This window comes from Pleurodeles waltl, chromosome 11, assembly GCF_031143425.1.
Source record: "Pleurodeles waltl isolate 20211129_DDA chromosome 11, aPleWal1.hap1.20221129, whole genome shotgun sequence".
Lineage (NCBI taxonomy): Eukaryota > Metazoa > Chordata > Amphibia > Caudata > Salamandridae > Pleurodeles > Pleurodeles waltl.
Window position 1 is genome coordinate 949,401,982 of NC_090450.1, and position 21,306 is coordinate 949,423,287.

Below are 21,306 nucleotides of genomic sequence, written 5' to 3' on the forward strand. Positions count from 1 at the left end.
AGCACAAAGCACCAGCTGGCCTCTAAAGAAGGTGGTAAACAGTAGTTGCGCTGAGAGCACCTGCATCGTCTAGTTCCCAGACCAGTTTGACAAATGGGCATATCTATCTAACTAATGGAGTCATACTGAGGGTACTACAGGATAGTGTGCAGTCTGAGAGGTCCTAACCTGACTGCCCCTTTAAAGCTAGACCCAAGGTCCTCTAATCTCTTAGGACTCTACTACAGTTGCCATTGCTTATAAAAGGTAGGATGGGCATCTGCAAGAGGTTGTCACTGACCACCACTGAAGATCAACAGCTGCTCCCTGGGAAAATCCTGATGGTGTCTGTCAGCACTCCCCAGTGTTGAGCCCACTGGATGCCTAAGCACCACAAAGGGCGTAAATGTACTAAGTAGCATAAGAGACCAGCAGGATACAGGATGTTAGAAAGTTCACCAGAGACAGAACAAAAGTCTAATCCAGAAATGTCAGGATCATATCCTGAATGTACCGAATCCTCTGAGGACATGGGAAGGCCCTGAGAAATGTTATATCCAGCTCTACCTCAGATTGGGACCTTGATTTCAACCAACTTTAGGCTTGTGCCATGTAAAGCTTGGCCTCCCGCTCTTTGATGGCTTTTGTATGAATGAGGGTGCATGTCTTACACAAACTGGAACTGTGCTTCATTTCCCAGACATCATACGCATATATCAAGGGGGGGTTAAAATGAACATTTGTTCACAGCAGAATTGACCTCTCTTTTTTCTAGAGGGGTGACATCTACCAGCACTACAGAAAACAAATGTAGAAATCACTTTTTTCTTTTTAGGAGAATTATCAGGATTCATGTTAAAGGATGCAGATAAAAGGAAATGATATTGCTGGACTGGGGTGTCGCACTAGCATGGCTCAGGTGATGCAAGTCTCTGGTGATGCCTGGCATGAAAGCAGAGTTGAGTACCACCTGCAGGCACAAAGAGTTATTTCATCTTTTTTCAGAATCCAGTCTTGTGCCTGGCAGATTAAAGGAGTGAGGAATCTGCAGGTAGAAGTAATAATCAATAACAACTCTGCAAGATTCACAGAAGGCCTTTAAGGTTAGCAGCAAAGCAAATACATGCTGCAGCAATTCCTTTGACTCTATAATAATTTTGGGTTAAACTGCACTTCTTACAAGCCCCGGAATACTCGAAGAAATCAGCCTACATGGGCAACAAACTAGCAGTTATGACAACAGCTACCCCAAACTAGCAATGGATTCAATATGGGAAAGTACAGCACTCTTTCAGCTGTTAGACCTCCACAACATTTCTAGATTATGTTCTGAGCATCACGAATCCACCTAACCTACTCTCAATCAGAAAGTAAATCAGAAATTACTTATCCCAGTCATCTTTCCACAAAGTCCCCAACCACAATGACGTCCATCAAACCCTCCAAATACAGAGTCGACTAGCCCACATCCCCCTCCATATCTGATGCTCTGGGGCCCTGCACACACATCTGTCACTCAAACTCCAACTGGCTGGACTCACCTACCACATTATCTTATTATAGTTAACTGTATGGGCTACTTGCAGCTATAGTGTGCAATAAATAAATCCTGTACAGTTTCCCAACATGATAAATATATGTTTGCAAATCAAGAGAATTCTGATTTGGCTTTAAAAAGAAATCATGTAAAATGTGGATGCAATATCGCTGATATCAATCAGTGTATGGATGACAGAGGTAGACTAACCTCCAGCCCTCATACTATCCCCACAGTTGGTAGCACTGAAACTGCCTGGCAGGTTACCATATTGCAGGGGATTGTCTATCCAGAGTGGGCTTTGATCAGGGTAGTCAGCTGGGACGCTCAACTGCAAAGGTGGTACACTCGGGAGGTTCTTGTCATCTAGAAAACATAAGATTTACGAAACAGCTTGTTCTTACACATTACTTAAAACCACAATTTTACAATTTCTAGGTGTTACAAGTAACTTCATGGTGAAATTAAAACTTTACATTAAAATTCATCAAAAGGAAATGTACTGATCTCAAATACCTTAAACTGAAAAGTTTAATACTCAGTTACAAATCTATCAATGAAACCTTTATTAAAATAAGTTCTTAATATTTAACAATTACTGCACAGATTTTGATCGATTTCTTTATTAGACTATAAACAAACAATTATGGAAGGGCAAGCATAAAACATTAAAATACGATATGTATTTACAGTGATGCATTAAAACATTAAGAATAAGAGAAAAAGGAGTTCATAATTAAAAACATAGCCATTCCGCATAGCTACATCCGTTGTAATCAGTCCCGCTTCCATGCAGGGTGACTTAATACTAAAAAATAAATAAAATAAAAAAAACAACAACAAATATGGATCTTCAGTGCATATGTCCAATAGAAAAGTAGGCAGTCAGCCTTGAAAAAAATCTAAAGACTGACGGACTTTCACCAGCAAAGAGCACTTTAGGAAAGCTCCCAGAGATGAACATGGTCCAGGAGCATGCAGACAAAATGTGCAGGCTTAAACTGGTAAACCCCTAGCTTTTAAGGATCGGAACTAAGAATTAATGCCTAAAGGTTTGAAAAATTTGCAAACTAATAAAAAATGATCCAAGGTTTGAGGGGAAGATTCACTGCAGGGGCAAAATAAAATAGACTTAGTCAAATTGAACAATAGGGAAAAAAAGATAGCATCTTGTGATTCCCAGACGAAATTTTGTTAAGTGCCCTTTGCCATACATTATTTACATACAAGATATATGGCTTGACACCTTGACGGTGTGGATGCAAACCAGCTCTCTCATGATAGGCTTCATAATCTCCCTACCCTCTCTGTTGCGCACTGTCCTGCTCAGACAGAGTTCCTTGATCTTGCCTAGTTCCCCTTTTAGGATGCCATGGGGCGTGGTGAATAGCTCTGGCCTACCCATGGGATCCTAAGCCCAAAGTCACATACCAGGCAGTCATCAATGACTCCTTGGTTAAAAGGTGCTTCCTGGTTACTCCATATGGAGACTCACAGAAAAGGTAGAGAGAACCCCAGCAAGTCAGTCACATAGGGCAAGACCAGTTCTTCATGCAAAAAAATGTAAAGAGCTGTGTGGGCCTAAGCATAGCAAACATCTGCAAAAGCAGTTCTTTTCCCTCTGAAGACAGGTACCATCTCAGAACCTCCATATTCCAGCCCCATATGTAAGCATTGGTAGGCACTTCAACTTGAAGATTTCTAGTAAGGGCAGTATCTGTTTGCTGCTGAATTTTGTGGATACATCAACCAGGGCTCCAAAAGCATGGCTGAAGAGGAGACAGCAATCAGAGAGACAGTTCGAGACACTGTTATGTGCATCAAATGTTGCCTTAATGGAAACAGGCCTAACTTTACTGCTCTGCAAGCCACACACCATATAATGAGTCTTAGTAATATTATGACTAAGCCCAGATTATCCATAAATAAAACACATTTCTTGACTGGGCACATTAAACCAATGGGTGCACAGGAGAGCAGAACCGCATCGTCAGCATAATGTAATGCTGGCACAGGGTTAGAATTTACCATGAGCAGATCTTTACATTTGGTGGTAAGAAATTAATTTAAGTCATTTATGTTCAAAAGAAACAGAATTGGGGCCAGGACAAACCTGTGGTGAGCGCTTTGGGACAGGGGAAAAGGAGATGTGCATTGCCCATCTGTGCTGTACTTAACCATTGCTGTGATCCGATGATGCAGTGCTCGTAAGAAATCCACCAAATTTGGGGGCATGCCAATGTGATGAAGGATGAGCCATAGTTTGGATCAGTTCACATGATCAAATACACTGCTGAGGTCCACAAAGACAAGATAAGAGAACCTTTATTAGTAATGATATACTTTCCCATCAGTAGGCTAGGATTATAGCGCATTTCCAGGCTCTCCAAGCCCTCTATAAAGCTATATTGCACCCTAATTAGGACCCAAGCCTGTTTGACCCAGGCCTCAATCCTTTGAAGGATGACAGTTCAAAAGTGAAATCGGCCTGTAGTAATTGGGATCCTGCATGTTGCCTTTTTTGAAAATTAGGACAATGATATCCTGCTACCATGAGGCACAAATCCTGCAGGATACAGCAGAGTTCAATGTGATGGTGATTATTGGGGATCACAAGGCAATGTTATCTTTATAGCGGTCCAGAGTGACCCTGGCTGGCCCAGTCGTTTTTCTAGAGGGTCTGGAAGAAATTACCTTAATGACCTCTTTGAGGTTAAACTCAATATCTAAGGGGGCCTCATCAGAGTATGAGAACAGGCAGCTATTAAATGAATACATGCCTTTAAAGTGACTGACACAGCAACAAGCATTTAGTACCCAGACCATCTCCCTATTTTCGGTTTGCATTTTGCCATTTTCTATAGTCCAAAAGCTTCTAGTATCCATTTCCTTGCAAGATATATCCAGGCTTCCTACTTACGGACCATCTTATTTTTGTTTTAAGGTCGAGTTATAGAGTTGCCTTGCTTTGGCTATATGATTTCTATCTCTAGAGCTAGTATTACGGCGACTTGCAGCATTAGATTGGCAGTCCTACAATCCTTATCAAACCAACCCTGATGGGTGATATCAACATGTTTAATAGAGCTTTTGAGAAGGGACTTGTTGCATACGTCATATTGCCAGGAGCCATCTGATGCCACAGTGCTCATGTGTGTCAGCCCCTGGCCGTACACGCACATGGCAGTGGAAATCCCTCTAGTGCGGGCACCAGAGAGATTTCCTGCACAAAGAAACAGCCTTGTGAGCTGGGGGAGAGCTTTGCCAGCTCCTGAGGCTGTTTCTTTTTTTCTCACTCAAAGGACCAGTCATTTCATTGAAAACGAAAGTGAAATGAGCTCATTTCACTTTCACCCCCTCGGTGCTCAGGGGGCTATCTCAGGCCCACAAGTACAGAGGAAGACAAGAGGTACATTGGAAAGGGGAGAATCTCCAATGGTACCCCTCTCCCTAGTGGATTCCTGCTTGGGTGATCACCGCAGGAGGGCGATCCCCAAGCCCTAATTATTTGGCCATGACAAGTCTTTCTGCCCCATCTCCCCCCTCACTAGGGGTGGGGGCTGCCTGGGAATGGGTATTGCAATCCCTCCACCCCCCCCCCCCCTCTAGGCAACAGGGATTTTTTATTTTTATTTCTTATCATCTAGGGGTGGGGGCTGCCCAAAATGGATGTGCCAATGCCTCCACCACTCCAAACAAAATAATTTGCAGTCTGGGTGGGCACATGAGGGCACTAGCCACTAACCTGCTCCCGGGGGGGCAGTTAATGCCCACTAGGCACCAGGGATTTTGTTTTTAATACATCTAAGGATGGGGCTGCCCAGACTGACAGCAAAGGGATCACAGTGAGGTTCATATAAACCAAGCTTGGTATTGAATTCACCCCCCCAACAACCACTGAAAACCCACATAAGACACAATCATGTGGTGTTCGCTTAAGTGCTATGTACTCCTGAGACGTGTTCGGCTTTCAGGAATATGTTGCGAGTCATAAGCCAATCCCACAGCTCTTGGGCTTCATGTAATACATGCTGGTCATGTTGTCCGTACAGATCAGCATTGAAGATCCTGCTATCCTTGGAAGAAAAGCTTGCAGGGTGAGAAAAATAGCTTTGGAGTTCCAGGCTATTGATGTGCATATTCTGCTGACGTGCTGACCATTTACCTTGGATTTGCAGGGCTTGTAAGTGATCTCCCTCAGCCGTCCACTGAAGCATCCATCGTAATGAAGAAATAGGGAACCAATGGTAGATATTTGAGGTCGTGAGACAGATGAAACTTGTGAGACTACCAATGTAGAGTCTATCATCTTTGGGGTGATGGATATCAACAACTCAAGGGTGCCTTGAGACTGGATCCAATGGACCTGCAGTTCCTCTCGTAATGGCATCATCTTGAGGCATGAGTATGGGACTAGGTTGTTTACAGGAGAGGTCATGCCCAGGATAGACTTGAACAATCTCACCGAAACGTATTATTTTCTTGATATTTTCGTGGGCCAAGTCTGTTAGCCTCTGTTGTCTTTCCAGTGAAATGTAGCCTTTGTTTTGTATTGTATCCAGGGAAGCTCCCAGAAATGTCATCCTTTAAGTGGCTGTAATTGAAGACTTTTGCCTGTTCACTGTGAGACCCAGTCTGCTAAAAAGCAACAGGCAGGCTTTCGTGGCTTTGATGCCTTGGCCCTTGCCATGCACTGCTAATTACCCCACATATTACATCACTCATGCCATCTTCTATGACATCAGTGATAATATCACTGCAACATTTGCTGTGAGATTACTGAGGAGAAAACTGTGCTTGGCGAGGACACGAGTTATGATTACTTCAGATAACTATAACTGCTGAATTTCTGCGATTCTGTGTCTGTGAAATCTGAACCTAACTATAACGTCCCTGTAACCTTTGTGTATTTTCAGTGAATATATATATATATGTACACACACACATAAATATATATATATATATATGTACACACATAAGTATAGTGCCAAAATGTAAAATCCCCATGCATATTCCATAGATTTTTTTAGTTAGGGCTCTAGCGAAACCTGCTAAACAGGATCACAACAAATTCCGCAGGAAGCTAGATCTTAGCACGCAGAGTGTTGTTTTTTGTGACTTGATGTAAACGGTTCAGTAGTTTTTGAGAAATTAAGTAAAAAATCTAATTGTATAATTTTGGAAGTTGGGCTCACAAGAGTTTCAGAAACTAATGTGGAAGCGGCAATGTAAACAAATTCAGCATTCTGATTGGCCCAAGGAGCTTTATTTCCTTAGGGCCATCTTTCTCTAGCAGCAGTGAGACTCCTGTGACAGCAGGCACTCTGACTGGCTGTCAGCAACATGAGAACAGTGTTGCTGGCAGCCATCAAAGGCTTGGAGACTTAGTCCTGTCCTGAAGATCTTTAAAAAAATAAAATAAAAAGATATGGAGCAGGGCAGGGATACCTGTCCTGGGTCAATTTCAGTTTGCCTGGGTGCAGGAGTTTAGTTTAGCTTCAGCTTGCAGGCCTGTGCCCTTTTATCTACATAACATGCTCTGTTTTTATTATTCAATATTATCCATTTTAGCACCGGTTGCATTTTAGACTAAGTGTTATTTCATGAGAAGCTGTCATTCCATGAAAGAATCAATATCAGTAATGTACGTATTAGATGGTCATCCTGCTCTTTGTTTTATGTTGGACAAGAACCAAATATGAACATGTCAGGCATTTTGTTACCATACTGCTGATACAAGTTTGAGATGCAAGTTAACATGGGGCCCATAAAAACGCCTCGTGAGACCAAGGTCATTAGAGGGGGTTCCACCCAGGATATTCCATCTATACTGCACGTCACTTTGCAGCAGACCTCAGCCTTTGTGTCTGTAAGGAGCCTGACTGGAGGCTGATCTTGTCCTAAGGTAACAGGGGTTGGTGCGCTTCTCATGGACATGGCATGGGCAGATAAGGTTCATCACGCCCTGTTCTCTTTAGGGTAGAAAATACGCTTAGGAAGGAATATGCATGTTCATGTTTATTGCACATATGTTGAGGTTGTTTATATTTACATCACTCGTTTTCTCAAAATCCTAATTTTGCTATTCATCATTATCCTAATCATTGCAGCTCATGCATTTTATTGTAGATTGTATTTTTTTCGATAAATGTATTTAAAACTATCCTGCATCTATTTTCTTGCCTGTGTGTGTTAGAGACTAATTGCTAACGAGAAAAAAGGGTAAGACTTGTTCCACACGATTTTCCCTGAGAGGTTTTCAGAGTCCATGCACTAGGCTGCTAGAAATCAACTTTACTGTTTGTGTTTTGGTCAGGTACTGCTAGAGAGCCAGGACTGGACTGACAGCTGCCAAACAGTGTAGGAGTGACTCAGTCGCCTACAAGCAGAGGTGCTGCCACCCCTAATCCAGCAGTAGTCCTTATGACATACCCTGCCCCCCTAGGCCCAATGATGGGTGATCCAGAGGGACCCCACTGAAACCAGAAAAGTAAGAAAAAAATAAGCAAAAAATGACACGATCTGACAAGTCCCTCGCAGGATCGCGTCCCCCCCCACTCCTCAGTGGGAAGAAATTGCCCCAAAACTTTTTTCTTTGGGGTGCATGAGGATCCATGGATCCTCTGTAGTGCTCAACACGGCCCTCCCGTGTGACTCAGACAGTGCAACAGATCCACAGATTCAAACCCCAAATATATATATATTTTATTCAGTATTTAGATTTTTATTTTGCTCATTCCTGTGTATGTTTGCAACAGAAGAGCAATACAGTTATTTTCAGTTTTATCATTCTGCTGTTTGATAGACTGTACACATCACTGTATGAGAGCATAAAACTGCTCTCCTTTACGTAGAGTATGGCATATTTGGCTTCTATGAAGAACTAAAGCAGCCCAAAGTACATATATATTTATTGTGTAGTTACTTTGGATTTATTTTGCACTTATTTATATTTTTCATAACCTTTTTCTATTTTGTCGTCCTTCACTGGGGAGTGGGAGCATTACACATGAATCCAGGAGAGCTTCAGGATGCAAAACCATTGTTATAGGTGAGTAACGTCTTTGTTTAGCAGCATGAAATCTCTTCTAGATTCACGAGCTGTGCATAGACTATGTAACTGTATTTACTCCTTGTGAAGGAATGAGCAAAAACTTAAAAGTGACTAATAAGTCTTCCATATTAGACCTTTCTTTGTATATGTATACAGCTGCAATTCTAAATGTATTTGTATAGCGCTTACGGCACTGGACAAGGTATTTAAGTGTTTTTATCGCTGAGTAGCACGCTAAGCTGGAACCCAAGATTAGCACTTAGTACAACAGTCTATGGCATGTGATCAGAGATTACTAGCAGCTGCTACGCCACTGACCTAAAAAGTATATTGTTTATGTACTTAATTAGCATCAAATTTACTTTTTATAATTAGTTCCATTTAAATGCTCTAAAAATGCTACAACATCAGAAATTGTAGCACATTGACTTCACCCTTACCAAACACTAGTATGTTTTATTTCCCATCTGGTGACCATTTTTGTAAGTAAGGGGTTAAAATGGCATTGTGCACCTACTTAACTCACAGTTGCATGCTTTATTGTCCTGCCTGTGAGTGTCAGGAACACAGTGTAATTTGCTGCGTCTTTAATCAACACAAACTACAGCTGGCCACTCACCCACTATGGGGGTCTGCTGCAATTTTATCTTAATTTTTTTAAGTTCTTGTTGAGGCGGACAACCTGCGTTGGGTGCCACTATCCCTTGAATAATCATAAGATGGCACCTCTGTAAAGGTCTTGAAGTTTGTCTTGCCCCCTAAGACAAGCTAGAAGGGGACTGATTTGTAAATTCATTTTAGGTGAACCTGTATGGCCTCTTAACGTCGATGCTCAGTGGAAGTCAAATTGTAGACTTCTTTCATACATATCCGATCGTCTTTTGAAGTCGGGTGGTCACCCATTTGTGTATTTATTCTTTTGTAATGTGACCCAGGAGATGTTGAATGATAGCCTCACCACAGAATGCCACCCTTGTATCTTTATGGACCATAATTCTGTTGCCTTGGTGTATGACACTGTTGTGGAGTATACCTGTAGGAAAGTGCCCTCTTTCTTACCCCCATTTTCTGCCTGTTGTCAGTATGTTTGACTGTGTCTACTGGTTTCCTGCTAACCAGAACCCCAGTAGTTTTGCTCTCTCCTTTAAATTGTATCTTTTTCCAATCACAATTTGTATATTGGTCGCCCCCCAGTAAGTCCCTAGTATATGGTACCTAGGTACCCAGGGCACTGGCATACCAGGGGATCCCGATGGGCTGCAGCAGTTATTTTGCCACCCATAGGGAGCCCATGCAAAGGCTTCTGCAGGTCTGCCATAGCAGCCTGCATGACATGGGTGCATATACCCTTTTTCACTACAGGTCACTACACCAGGTCACTATAAGTCACTCCTATGGTAGGCCCTCTCAGCCCAGAGGGCAGGGTGCAGGTACCTGTGTGTGAGGGAAACCCTGCACTAGCAGAGGTGCCCCCACAGACCCCAGAACAATTTTTGTGGACTTTGAGTGCAGGGATGCCATGTTATGCGTGTACTGGACATAGGTCACTACCTATGTCCCGCTACATAATGGTAACTCCGAACCTGGACATGTTTGGTATCAAACATGACAGAATCATACCCCAATACTGTTGCAAGTATTGGAAGTATGATTCCATGCACTCTGGGGGCTCCTTACAGGACCCCCAACATTGCAAACACAAGTCTTACAGGGTTTTCCGGGCAGCCCAGCTGCTGCCACCCCTCAGACAGCTTTCCGCCCTCTTGCTGCTTGATCTGATCAAGCCAAGGAAGGCAGAACAAAGGATTTCCTTTGGGAAAGGGCGGTAACACCCTCTCCCTTTGCAAATAGGTGTGACTGGCTTGGGATGGGTAGCCTCCCAATCCACTGGTTTGCTTTGAAGGGCTCTCCGCACATAAACCAGTCCACACAGTTTGAGGGACTCCTGTGGGTGCTGCCTCTGCTCCTGTGGACTCTGCGACACTGAGGGTCACCTGTGACTCTCACTAAAGGGTTGAATTCTCCTGGGCCTTGCTGGTCCCCGGCAGCACCTCTTTTTCACTAATCGTGAGTTTGCCTGTGCAAAGGCTTGTTGGTGGAATTCTTGCACTGACACCCATCTGCAGTCTTCCTTCTATTGTGGGGCTTCATCTGCATCCATCAGGAACTCTTCTCCAGCTCCAGGGATGCAGTGCTGACCTGTTCTACATCATCATCTACCAACTCCTGCATCCACAGGTAGAAGCCTCTACTGCTCCAGGACTCATCTGTGACTCTAGCACTTGGTCCCCTCTCTCCACAAGTCTTTCTTCAGGAATCCACCACTGGTTTTCTTGCAGTCTTCTCCGGGTGTCTTCTTTTCCTCCGTTGGGGTAGTTTGGGGAAAATCCAGTGTTTTATTCCTGGTCGCTGGGGGAATGAAAATGTCACTTACCCAGTGTACATCTGTTCGTGGCATCAGTCGCTGTAGATTCGCATGTTTTGCATAGCTCGCCATCTGGTGTTGGGCCGGAGTGTTACAAGTTGTTTTTCTTCGAAGAAGTCTTTCGAGTCACGGGACCGAGTGACTCCTCCTTTTGTCTCCATTGCGCATGGGCGTCGACTCCATCTTCGATTGTTTTTCCCCCGCAGAGGGTGAGGTAGGAGTGGAATTGTAGTAATAGTGCCCATGCAATGGAGTGACTAAGTATGTACTTATTTAAGGTTGAAATAATATATATACAAATAGTTGAAGGTAACTTCCGAACTGCTACAGGCTCCCGGGGAGGCGGGTGGGCACATGCGAATCTACAGCGACTGATGCCACGAACAGATGTACACTGGGTAAGTGACATTTTCAGTTCGATGGCATCTGTCGCTGTAGATACGCATGTTTTGCATAGACTAGTAAGCAGTTATCTCCCCAAAAGCGGTGGCTCAGCCTGTAGAAGTGGAAGTAGTCTGAAACAATGTTCTTAATACGGCTTGACCTACTGTGGCTTGTTGTGCGGATAACACGTCTACACAGTAGTGCTTGGTGAATGTGTGAGGCGTAGACCATGTGGCTGCCTTACATATTTCTTGCATTGGGATGTTTCCTAGAAAGGCCATGGTAGCACCTTTCTTTCTGGTTGAGTGTGCCCTTGGTGTAATGGGCAGCTGTCGTTTAGCTTTAAGGTAGCAGATTTGGATGCATTTAACTATCCATCTGGCTATACCTTGTTTTGATATTGGGTTTCCTGCATGAGGTTTTTGAAATGCAATAAATAGTTGTTTAGTCTTTCTGATGTTCTTTGTTCTGTCAATGTAATACATTAATGCTCTTTTGACATCTAATGTATGTAGTGCCCTCTCAGCTACGGTATCTGGCTGTGGAAAGAACACTGGAAGTTCCACTGTTTGATTTAGATGGAACGGTGAAATAACCTTTGGTAAAAATTTAGGATTAGTCCTTAGGACGACCTTATTCTTGTGTAGTTGTATAAAAGGTTCTTGTATTGTAAACGCCTGAATCTCGCTTACTCTTCTTAGGGAAGTAATGGCGATGAGAAATGCAACCTTCCAGGTTAGGAACTGTATTTCGCAGGAGTGCATGGGTTCAAAAGGTGGACCCATAAGTCTAGTTAGGACAACATTTAGGTTCCATGAAGGAACAGGTGGTGTTCTTGGTGGTATAATTCTCTTAAGGCCCTCCATGAATGCTTTAATGACTGGTATCCTATATAGGGAAGTTGAATAGGTAGTCTGCAGGTATGCAGATATTGCTGCAAGGTGTATTTTAATGGAAGAGAAAACCAGGTTAGATTTTTGTAAGTGAAGCAAGTAACCCACTACATGTTTTGGAGTCGTGTGTAATGGTTGGATTTGATTAATATGGCAGTAGCAAACAAACCTCTTCCATTTACTTGCATAGCAGTGCCTGGTGGATGGCCTTCTGGCTTGCTTTATGACTTCCATACATTCTTGGGTAAGTTGTAAGTGCCCGAATTCTAGGATTTCAGGAGCCAAATTGCTAGATTCAGCGATGCTGGATCTGGGTGTCTGATCTTTTGGTTGTGTTGTGTCAATAGATCTGGCGTGTTGGGCAATTTGATGTGGGGTACTACTGATAGGTCTAGCAGCGTTGTGTACCAGGGTTGCCTTGCCCAAGTTAGTGCTATTAATAGGAGTTTGAGTTTGTTTTGACTGAGTTTGTTTACCAGATAAGGAAGGAGAGGGAGAGGAGGAAAAGCGTAAGCAAATATCCCTGACCAGTTCATCCATAGGGCATTGCCTTGGGACTGCTTGTGTGGGTATCTGGATGCGAAGTTTTGGCATTTTGCGTTCTCCTTCGTTGCAAACAAGTCTATTTGAGGTGTTCCCCAGAGTTTGAAATAGGTGTTCAGAATTTGGGGGTGAATTTCCCATTCGTGGACCTGTTGGTGATCTCGAGAGAGATTGTCTGCGAGTTGATTCTGAATCCCTGGTATAAATTGTGCTATTAGGCGAATTTGGTTGTGAATTGCCCAACGCCAAATTTTTTGTGCTAGCAGGCTTAACTGCGTGGAGTGTGTCCCCCCTTGCTTGTTTAGATAATACATTGTTGTCATGTTGTCTGTTTTGACGAGAATGTATTTGTGAACTATTATTGGTTGGAAAGCTTTTAGTGCTTGAAAAACTGCTAGCAGATCTAGGTGATTTATGTGCAGTTTTGTTTGATGTACGTTCCATTGTCCTTGTATGCTGTGTTAATCGAGGTGTGCTCCCCACCCTGTCATGGAAGCATCTGTTATTACGTATTGTGGCACTGGGTCTTGGAAAGGCCGCCCTTTGTTTAAATTTATGTTGTTCCACCATAGAAGCGAGAGGTAAGTTTGGCGGTCTATTAACACCAGATCTATAAGATGACCCTGTGCTTGTGACCACTGTGATGCTAGGCACTGTTGTAAGGGCCTCATGTGCAGTCTTGCGTTTGGGACAATGGCTATGCATGAAGACATCATGCCTAGGAGTTGTAATATCATCTTTGCTTGTATCTTTTGTGTTGGATACATGCGTTGTATGATGTTGTTGAAATTTTGAATTCTTTGGGGACTTGGAGTGGCTACTCCTTTTGTTGAGTCTATTATGGCTCCTAGGTATTGTTGTACCTTGCACGGCAGAATGTTGGATTTCGTGAAGTTGACGGTGAACCCTAGTTTGAAGAGGGTTTGTATGATCTGATTTGTGTGGTTTGAGCACTCTATTAACGAATGGGCCTTGATTAGCCAGTCTAGATATGGGAACACATGTATTTGCTGCCTTCTGATGTGTGCAGCGACTACTGCTAGACATTTGGTAAAGACTCTTGGTGCGGTTGTTAATCCGAAAGGCAATACCTTGAATTGGTAATGTATTCCTTTGAATACAAACCTTAGGTATTTCCTGTGCGATGGGTGTATTGGTATATGGAAATACGCGTCTTTGAGGTCTAAAGTTGTCATGTAGTCGTGTAGTTTTAGCAATGGTAACACTTCTTGTAGTGTGACCATGTGAAAGTAGTCTGATTTGATGAATGTGTTTACTATTCTGAGGTCTAGGATTGGTCTCAGCGTTTTGTCCTTCTTTGGTATCAGAAAGTACAGTGACTAAACTCCTGTGTTTATTTGTGTGTTTGGTACTAATTCGATTGCATTCTTCTGCAATAGTGCCTGCACTTCTATCTCCAGGAGATTGGAATGATGTTTTGTCAAATTTTGTGCTTTTGGTGGTATGTTTGGAGGGAATTGTAGAAATTCTATGCAATAACCATGTTGGATAATTGCTAGAACCCAAGTGTCTGTAGTGATTTCCTCCCATGCTTTGTAATAATGACCTATTCTTCCCCCCACTGGTGTTGTGTGGAGGGGGTGAGTGACATGTGAGTCACTGCTTAGTAGTAGGGGTTTTGGGGCTTTGATAATTTTCCCCTATTCCTAGGGAATTGCCCTCCTCTATATTGTCCCCGAAAACCTCCTCTGTACTGTCCCTGGTAACTGGACGGTGTTGCCTGTGAGGTGCTGGCTTGTGTGCCCTGACCCCGAAACCCCCCTCTAAAGGGTGTTTTACGGAATGTGCTGTAATTCCCTCTGCTCTGCGGGGAGTAGAGTGCGCCCATGGCTTTAGCAGTGTCCGTGTCCTTTTTGAGTTTCTCAATCGCTGTGTCCACTTCTGGACTGAACAGTTCTTTTTCGTTAAAAGGCATATTGAGAACTGCTTGCTGAATCTCTGGTTTAAATCCAGACGTTCGTAGCCATGCATGCCTTCTGATAGTTACAGATGTATTAATTGTCCGTGCAGCTGTATCTGCAGCGTCCATGGAGGAGCGTATTTGGTTGTTTGAAATGTTCTGTCCCTCCTCAACCACTTGTTTTGCCCTCTTTTGTAGGTCCTTGGGCAGATGTTCAATGAGATGTTGCATCTCATCCCAATGGGCTCTGTCATAGCGCGCAAGTAGTGCCTGAGAGTTAGCGATGCGCCACTGGTTTGCAGCTTGTGCTGCGACTCTCTTACCAGCTGCATCGAACTTGCGGCTTTCTTTATCTGGGGGTGGTGCATCTCCAGATGTGTGGGAGTTGGCCCTTTTCCTAGCTGCTCCTACAACGACAGAGTCTGGTGGCAGCTGTGTAGTGATGAAAACCGGGTCTGTAGGAGGCGCCTTATACTTTTTTTCCACTCTTGGTGTGATTGCCCTACTTTTGACCGGCTCCTTAAAGATTTCTTTTGCGTGCCGGAGCATACCAGGGAGCAAAGGCAGGCTTTGGTAGGAGCTGTGGGTGGAGGAGAGGGTGTTGAATAAAAAGTCATCCTCGACCTGTTCTGAGTGGAGGCTTACATTGTGAAATTGTGCTGCTCTAGCCACCACTTGGGAATACGCAGTGCTGTCCTCTGGTGGAGATGGCTTCGTAGGGTATGCCTCCGGGCTGTTATCTGACACTGGGGCGTCGTATAAGTCCCATGCGTCCTGATCTTGGTCACCCTGGCTCATGGTGGTGTGAGCTGGGGAATGTGATGGAGTTTGTGCTGGTGAGACGTTAATTACAGGTGGAGGAGAGGGTGGTGGAGTAACCTTTTTCGCCACCTTTGTTTGTGGTGTTTGTTCAGTTTGGAACTCCAATCTTCTCTTTCTTCTAATAGGGGGAAGGGTGCTTATTTTTCCTGTCCCCTCCTGTATGAAAATACGCTTTTGCGTATGGTCTACATCAGTTGATTGTAGCTCTTCCTCAAACCTATGCTTTCGCATTTGGGAGGTTAGCGATTGCTCTTCTGTATAAGAGCCTGAAACTGGGTCGGTTGCAGTTTGTTTTGGCACCGAAACCCTGTCTGCATCGTTTTTCGGCTCCGAGGTGACTTTTTTCTTTTTCGGGGCCGAAACCTCTCGGCGTCGATCTTCGTCGGTGCCGCTGTCTCGGCGTCGAGCCGTGTCTACACCGGTATCTCGGTGTCGATGCTTGTCTCCAGCACTTTCTCGATCCCGAGAAGGCTGCGTGCCGGTGTCTCGACCGGAGTCGGACGATCTCGGCACTGTTTGGGCCTTTTTTGGTGCCGACGGTCGGTCACCGAATTTATGGGTCGAGCCATGGCCTGGTGGCAGTGGCGTCCCCTGGGCCTTGTAAATCTTCTTCTGAGTGGTTTTCGACGTCTTACTCACGGTTTGTGTATCGTCGAATCCTTCGGAGTCCGATTCGTGGATCGAAAAGGTTCCTTCCTCTTCTTGTTCCTCGAACTCTCGGTGGGCTGTCGGCGCGGACGCCATCTGAAGTCATCTGGCTCGACGGTCTCGGAGTGTTTTTCGGGACCGGAACGCACGACAGGCCTCGCAGGTGTCTTCACTGTGCTCAGGTGACAGGCACAGGTTACAGACCAAGTGTTGGTCTGTATAGGGGTATTTATTGTGGCATTTGGGACAGAAGCGGAACGGGGTCCGTTCCATCGGCGTTCTTCTGCACGCGGTCGGGCCGACCAGGCCCCGACGGGGGATCGAAAAACTACCCCGAAGGGCACCGGAGCTCTTCGATCTTTCGACGCGGTGTTGAATCTAACTACGCCGATCCCGAACGCAACAATACCGACGAAAATCTTCTGAAATTAGCTATCTTTCCGTTCCGAAACTCGGAGCGACAGGAACACGTCCGAACCCGATGGCGGGAAAAAAACAATCGAAGATGGAGTCGACGCCCATGCGCAATGGAGACAAAAGGAGGAGTCACTCGGTCTCGTGACTCGAAAGACTTCTTCGAAGAAAAACAACTTGTAACACTCCGGCCCAACACCAGATGGCGAGCTATGCAAAACATGCGTATCTACAGCGACAGATGCCATCGAACACTGTGTTACTTACCGCTGTGGTTTTCTAGTACTCCCAGGTCCCCTCTACACATTTTACTTACCAAGGTGAGGGTACCTTGTTTGCATTCCATTTTCTTAGTATATGGTTTGTGCTCCCCCTAGGGTCACTACTGTTTATTGCTATTTGCACTGTTTTCTAACCTTTTCTATGCCCGTTTCTGATCACTAGTGTATATATTAAGTGTATTACCTAGCTCATAAGGGTGGGTTACCTGTCTAGTACTTTGTGGTGATTTGTTCCAAAAATAAAGTACCTTTATTTTTGTACAACTGTTTTCTTTCATGTGTGTAAGTGCTGTGTGACTACAATGATATTGCATGAGCTTTGCATGTCTCCTAGATAAGCCTTGGCTGCTCATCCACAATTAACTCTAGAGACAATCGCGTCAAACACTGCCTACATTTCACTGAGAGGGGATAACTGGACCTGGTATAAGTACCATAGGTACCTACCTCACACCAGGCCAGCTTCCTACAATACCCCAGCAAGAGGACACTTTGCTGTAAAGGGTTTTAGTTATATTTTTCTGAGATAGCAACACTGGCCTTGAAGTAGGGTAGGTAACATTGTTAACCTTTCATTCTTTCTTTACCACAGCTTTGTTCTTATGAGGTGTAATAATGGGCATTTTGGTGTATATTTGAACTTGTAATTGCCTTTGTTATGACTAACCTAACCTCAACAATTTAAGAGAGCCATGTAGGAATGCAACCCCAAACACTGTCGGGCTTTGCTGTATCTAGAAAGTACTCTCATCCCTGCTGCGTACTAGGAGAAGTCAGAATAACATAAGGCTAGAACTGTGTTTTCATACCTGGATGTTTTGTCCCAACCCGACACCCTTGTGGGAGGACAAAGGGTGTCCCAAGGTTAACACCTAAAGCCAAATTTTATGTAAAACCTCAAAACCAAAGTTGTATTTTAAAAGAAATCAGTGCACCTTCCACTTTGTTTAGATGAAAGCAATGTCAAAAGGCTTGAAGGATACAGATTTTAAGCGTGCTGTCGGGCAATCACATTTCTAGTGAATGTTTGTGAGGATGTGTTGTAACAAACAGAATATATACCCTTAATTAGTAGTCTTAAAATTGTGAGATGATGTTGAGGATTGATTTTCTAATTAACCACTAATAAAAAGAATTGCATTATGTTGTCAAGGGTCCGTGCCGACAGTGAGTCATTAAGACATCTTGTTCTCCTGTACAGTAAGGGAAGATAGCAAGAGTGACCCGTTATGTCTTGTTACATGGTTCAACATATAGTATGGCTGCAACCAGTACAGAAACGGAACTACTTTATCACAATGTAAAGATGTGATCTACGCAGACCTTTATTTTACTTTTCCTTCATGTGTAGCACATGTAAGTGGCCAATAGTTAATATTTTAAACATGTTATTATAGTATATATTTAATTATATTTTTGGAATTGTACTCTTTACACAATATTGCTGTTAAATATAATTTGTAAAGAAAAGTTGTGTGTGCAAAGCATGACGTAAGGTAACTGAGCATGCCTTCTGCAGCATGCAAATAGTATATTTTTAAGTTTTACTACAAGCATTGTGGTGTGTGGAAGATATGATTTATATGATACACCCCATAAACTCCTACTGTAATTGCTTGTGTTGGTTTTATGAAGTGTTTGACCACAACAGTGTCCAGAGGGAAACTATACAATTCTCATCCTTTGAAATTACCAAATACCTTACTAAATTATTTTGTGATATTATTATTTAATATAAACACTGTTTTTTTCTTTATTTTGTAACTCAAAAGGCCTATGATAATGCAGGACTGCTGACCCACAGCTGCTGTTAGACTTAGAGTCGTGACACCCCTCTGAACTTGTCACCTGTTTTGAATTTAGAAACTGTAAATGGCCAATATGAGATTTAGCAGTAAACACAAAGGAGTTATTATTCTGAGGATGCAAACAGAACTGTCTGTATTAGTTAAGACACCGTGTGTAACAACACTGTGTGGCTTTTTAAGTGCCAGCTTAATCTTTGTTTATGCCAGTATAGGCACAAATGAAAGTGTTCTGCATCACACAGTGCGAGAGTTTACTAAAAGGCAGTTTGCCTAGGAAGTGCGATGCAAACATAGCCAGCCCTTGTTTCACTTTGCTGCTTACATGAAGTATCTCTTCCTTTACTGTTGCTAGAGAAGGAAACTAAAAATGCATGTGCCCAAATGTATATCAACATAGGCTTGTATAAATATGCTGTCACATACATATACCTAGAACCATTTACCCATAGAAATACACACACATACGTTGGGTGAAATCTAGTTCACAACTGTTTCGTTCTGCCTAAAAATAGACTAAGTCTATCCTTACATTGTTTTTCAGAATTTGCTGGTAGCTTCTAAGTTCAGCATCTACACAGGTAATGAAGAAAATAGCAGACTCTCAAAAGAATAAAAGAAAAAACATGTGGCCATTAAACTGCTCCAGAGTTTCTGTTCTGCCCTACCTTGAACTCACTTCCCTTTATAAAAGTGTTTCTGGGTCTTCTATCTCTGAACAAAGCAGAGGAGTGATGGCATTTTTTTTTAAGGTAAGGCTTTGTTTAGAAGAGACAAATGATTTATAAGGATATCAAACCCTTTGCTAAGGAGCCTCTAAAAGTCTTGTGGAAAGAAACAAATGTGGCCGCACACACAGACGCCTGCCAACACAATAAAGGTACTAGAAAAGCCTATGTTAACTTTGCTTATTCAACACACATGAAAACATCTTCTACCGTTAACTTTAATCATTAAGTTAGTTAGCTCTCCAGCAGCATTATTCCTACCACCTATGTTTTTAGTTCCGGGGGTCTTCTTCCCTCTGTCTCCTTCTGCAGCATAGCAGGCACTTCAGAGCTCCATGGCGGAAAAAATAAACTGAAGGCTTGGCCACATTAAAGGTGTGGAGAGGGGCGATTGGAGCTGCTGGCCTTAAATGTGTCCTATGAATTTGTTCGGTTGTCCTCTTCAAGTGACAAATACTTTTCTGTACCAAGGCACCTCTTAATTCTTTTCTAGTTCAAGGGCATTTTTGCATTGTTTCTGCCCCCTTTTTAAAGCTTCAAAGTCTTCACTTAAAAACTAAGGATATAACTACAATTGTTCCTTTCCCGGGGGTTGAAGGACAAGAGGAGAGGGGTCAGCTACATTTTCCCCAAAGTGTAACATAACCAGCTGTGTGACCAAATTAGAGAAACAAATGGGGACCCATATTACCTAGTTGCCTCAATGGTTTATGCACGGAGGGCACTTGGATAGTTTGGTACCCAACTAAATTAAATGAAAACAAAGTCACAAGAGGTTACCAGAGAAAAATAAGGTATCAGTTGTGATAATGCTGGAATTGTGCCCTGGATTAAAATATTGTGATGATCTATTGATTTATACTGAAGTAGAGACCTATGTCAGAGCCTGTTCACGAGGGCAGACGGAACAAAAGACAGAGAAACTACTGGAGCCAAACTATGGTGGTTGAGGTTGGTGTCCTGAGGTCTGTGCTACTATTGATCTGAAAACTAGGCCAAGAGCAACCCCTTCTGCACTGGTCTCTCAGGGTAGCAAGGGTAGAAAAGGTAGAAAAGGTGAACTGCATTGGCTTCTCAGTGTGGTATTGTGTGGGTGCACAAGCACAGAACTCATGAACTAATAAACCCAATAATTTCAATGTCCAGCACACAGCATATCTATTAAGAAAGGGAAAGTATTTTGAATCACACAGTGACACAAAAGACTGCACAATTCAATTTAAGGTAGACAGTGAGGCTGATGTGGTTTATCACTTGTGGTGAACTGCTGATTCACCTTGCTGTGCTTAACAGACCCCTGGTGAGCCTCTAATACCAGTGCCTCCTGGCAGAGATGACAAAGGCACTAATCAGGTACTGGTCCAGTTTCTAATGTACTCCACACGTCATAAGGGCACTGAGTCTTATTTGTTTTCATGCTTCTTACCCGTGGTGGTCTAGTGGGTATGAAGCAGTTTGTGGTGCTCTTTACTGTATCCAGTACTTTAGAGCACTTCCTGTGGCAATCCGTAGTGAGCTACAGCAAACTCTGGACCACCGCACAAGCCAGGTGCACCTGCGTCTCTAAGCACAACGCAGTTACGGCCAAGACTATGGAGAACAGAGGACGTTTAGGCAGCTCATCTCATCTGACTGCAGGTGCAGACCTGTGGAGGCCAAAGAGGCAGTAGCAGCCCTGGTCGGCTCGATGCTGTGGCACAACAGAAGCAACACCAATCAGGCCAATTAGGCAGCTACAGAACTGATATGGCTGATGTTGTATGTCAGTTGCAGGCCAACCAACCAATTAGGCAGCTGCAGCTCCGATCAGGCTGAACAGGCAATTATGTAGAATGGATACCACTAGGAACTGGGTATGGGGGATGAAGGGGA

The 21,306-nt window shown here is 43.5% G+C and overlaps 1 protein-coding gene across 4 annotated transcripts in view; it reads right to left on the bottom strand.

The window, feature by feature from the left end:
* Positions 1-21,306, bottom strand: part of MED15 (mediator complex subunit 15) — a 411,818-nt gene that overhangs the window by 6,983 nt on the left and 383,529 nt on the right. For 2 of the 4 annotated variants that reach the window (XM_069215144.1, XM_069215146.1), the window contains one exon: positions 1,784-1,882. In XM_069215144.1, the coding sequence (XP_069071245.1) occupies positions 1,784-1,882 (99 nt within the window). Of the gene's footprint in view, positions 1-1,726; positions 1,883-21,306 lie in introns of all 4 variants that reach the window. The other 2 variants (XM_069215143.1, XM_069215145.1) reach the window with 1 other exon arrangement.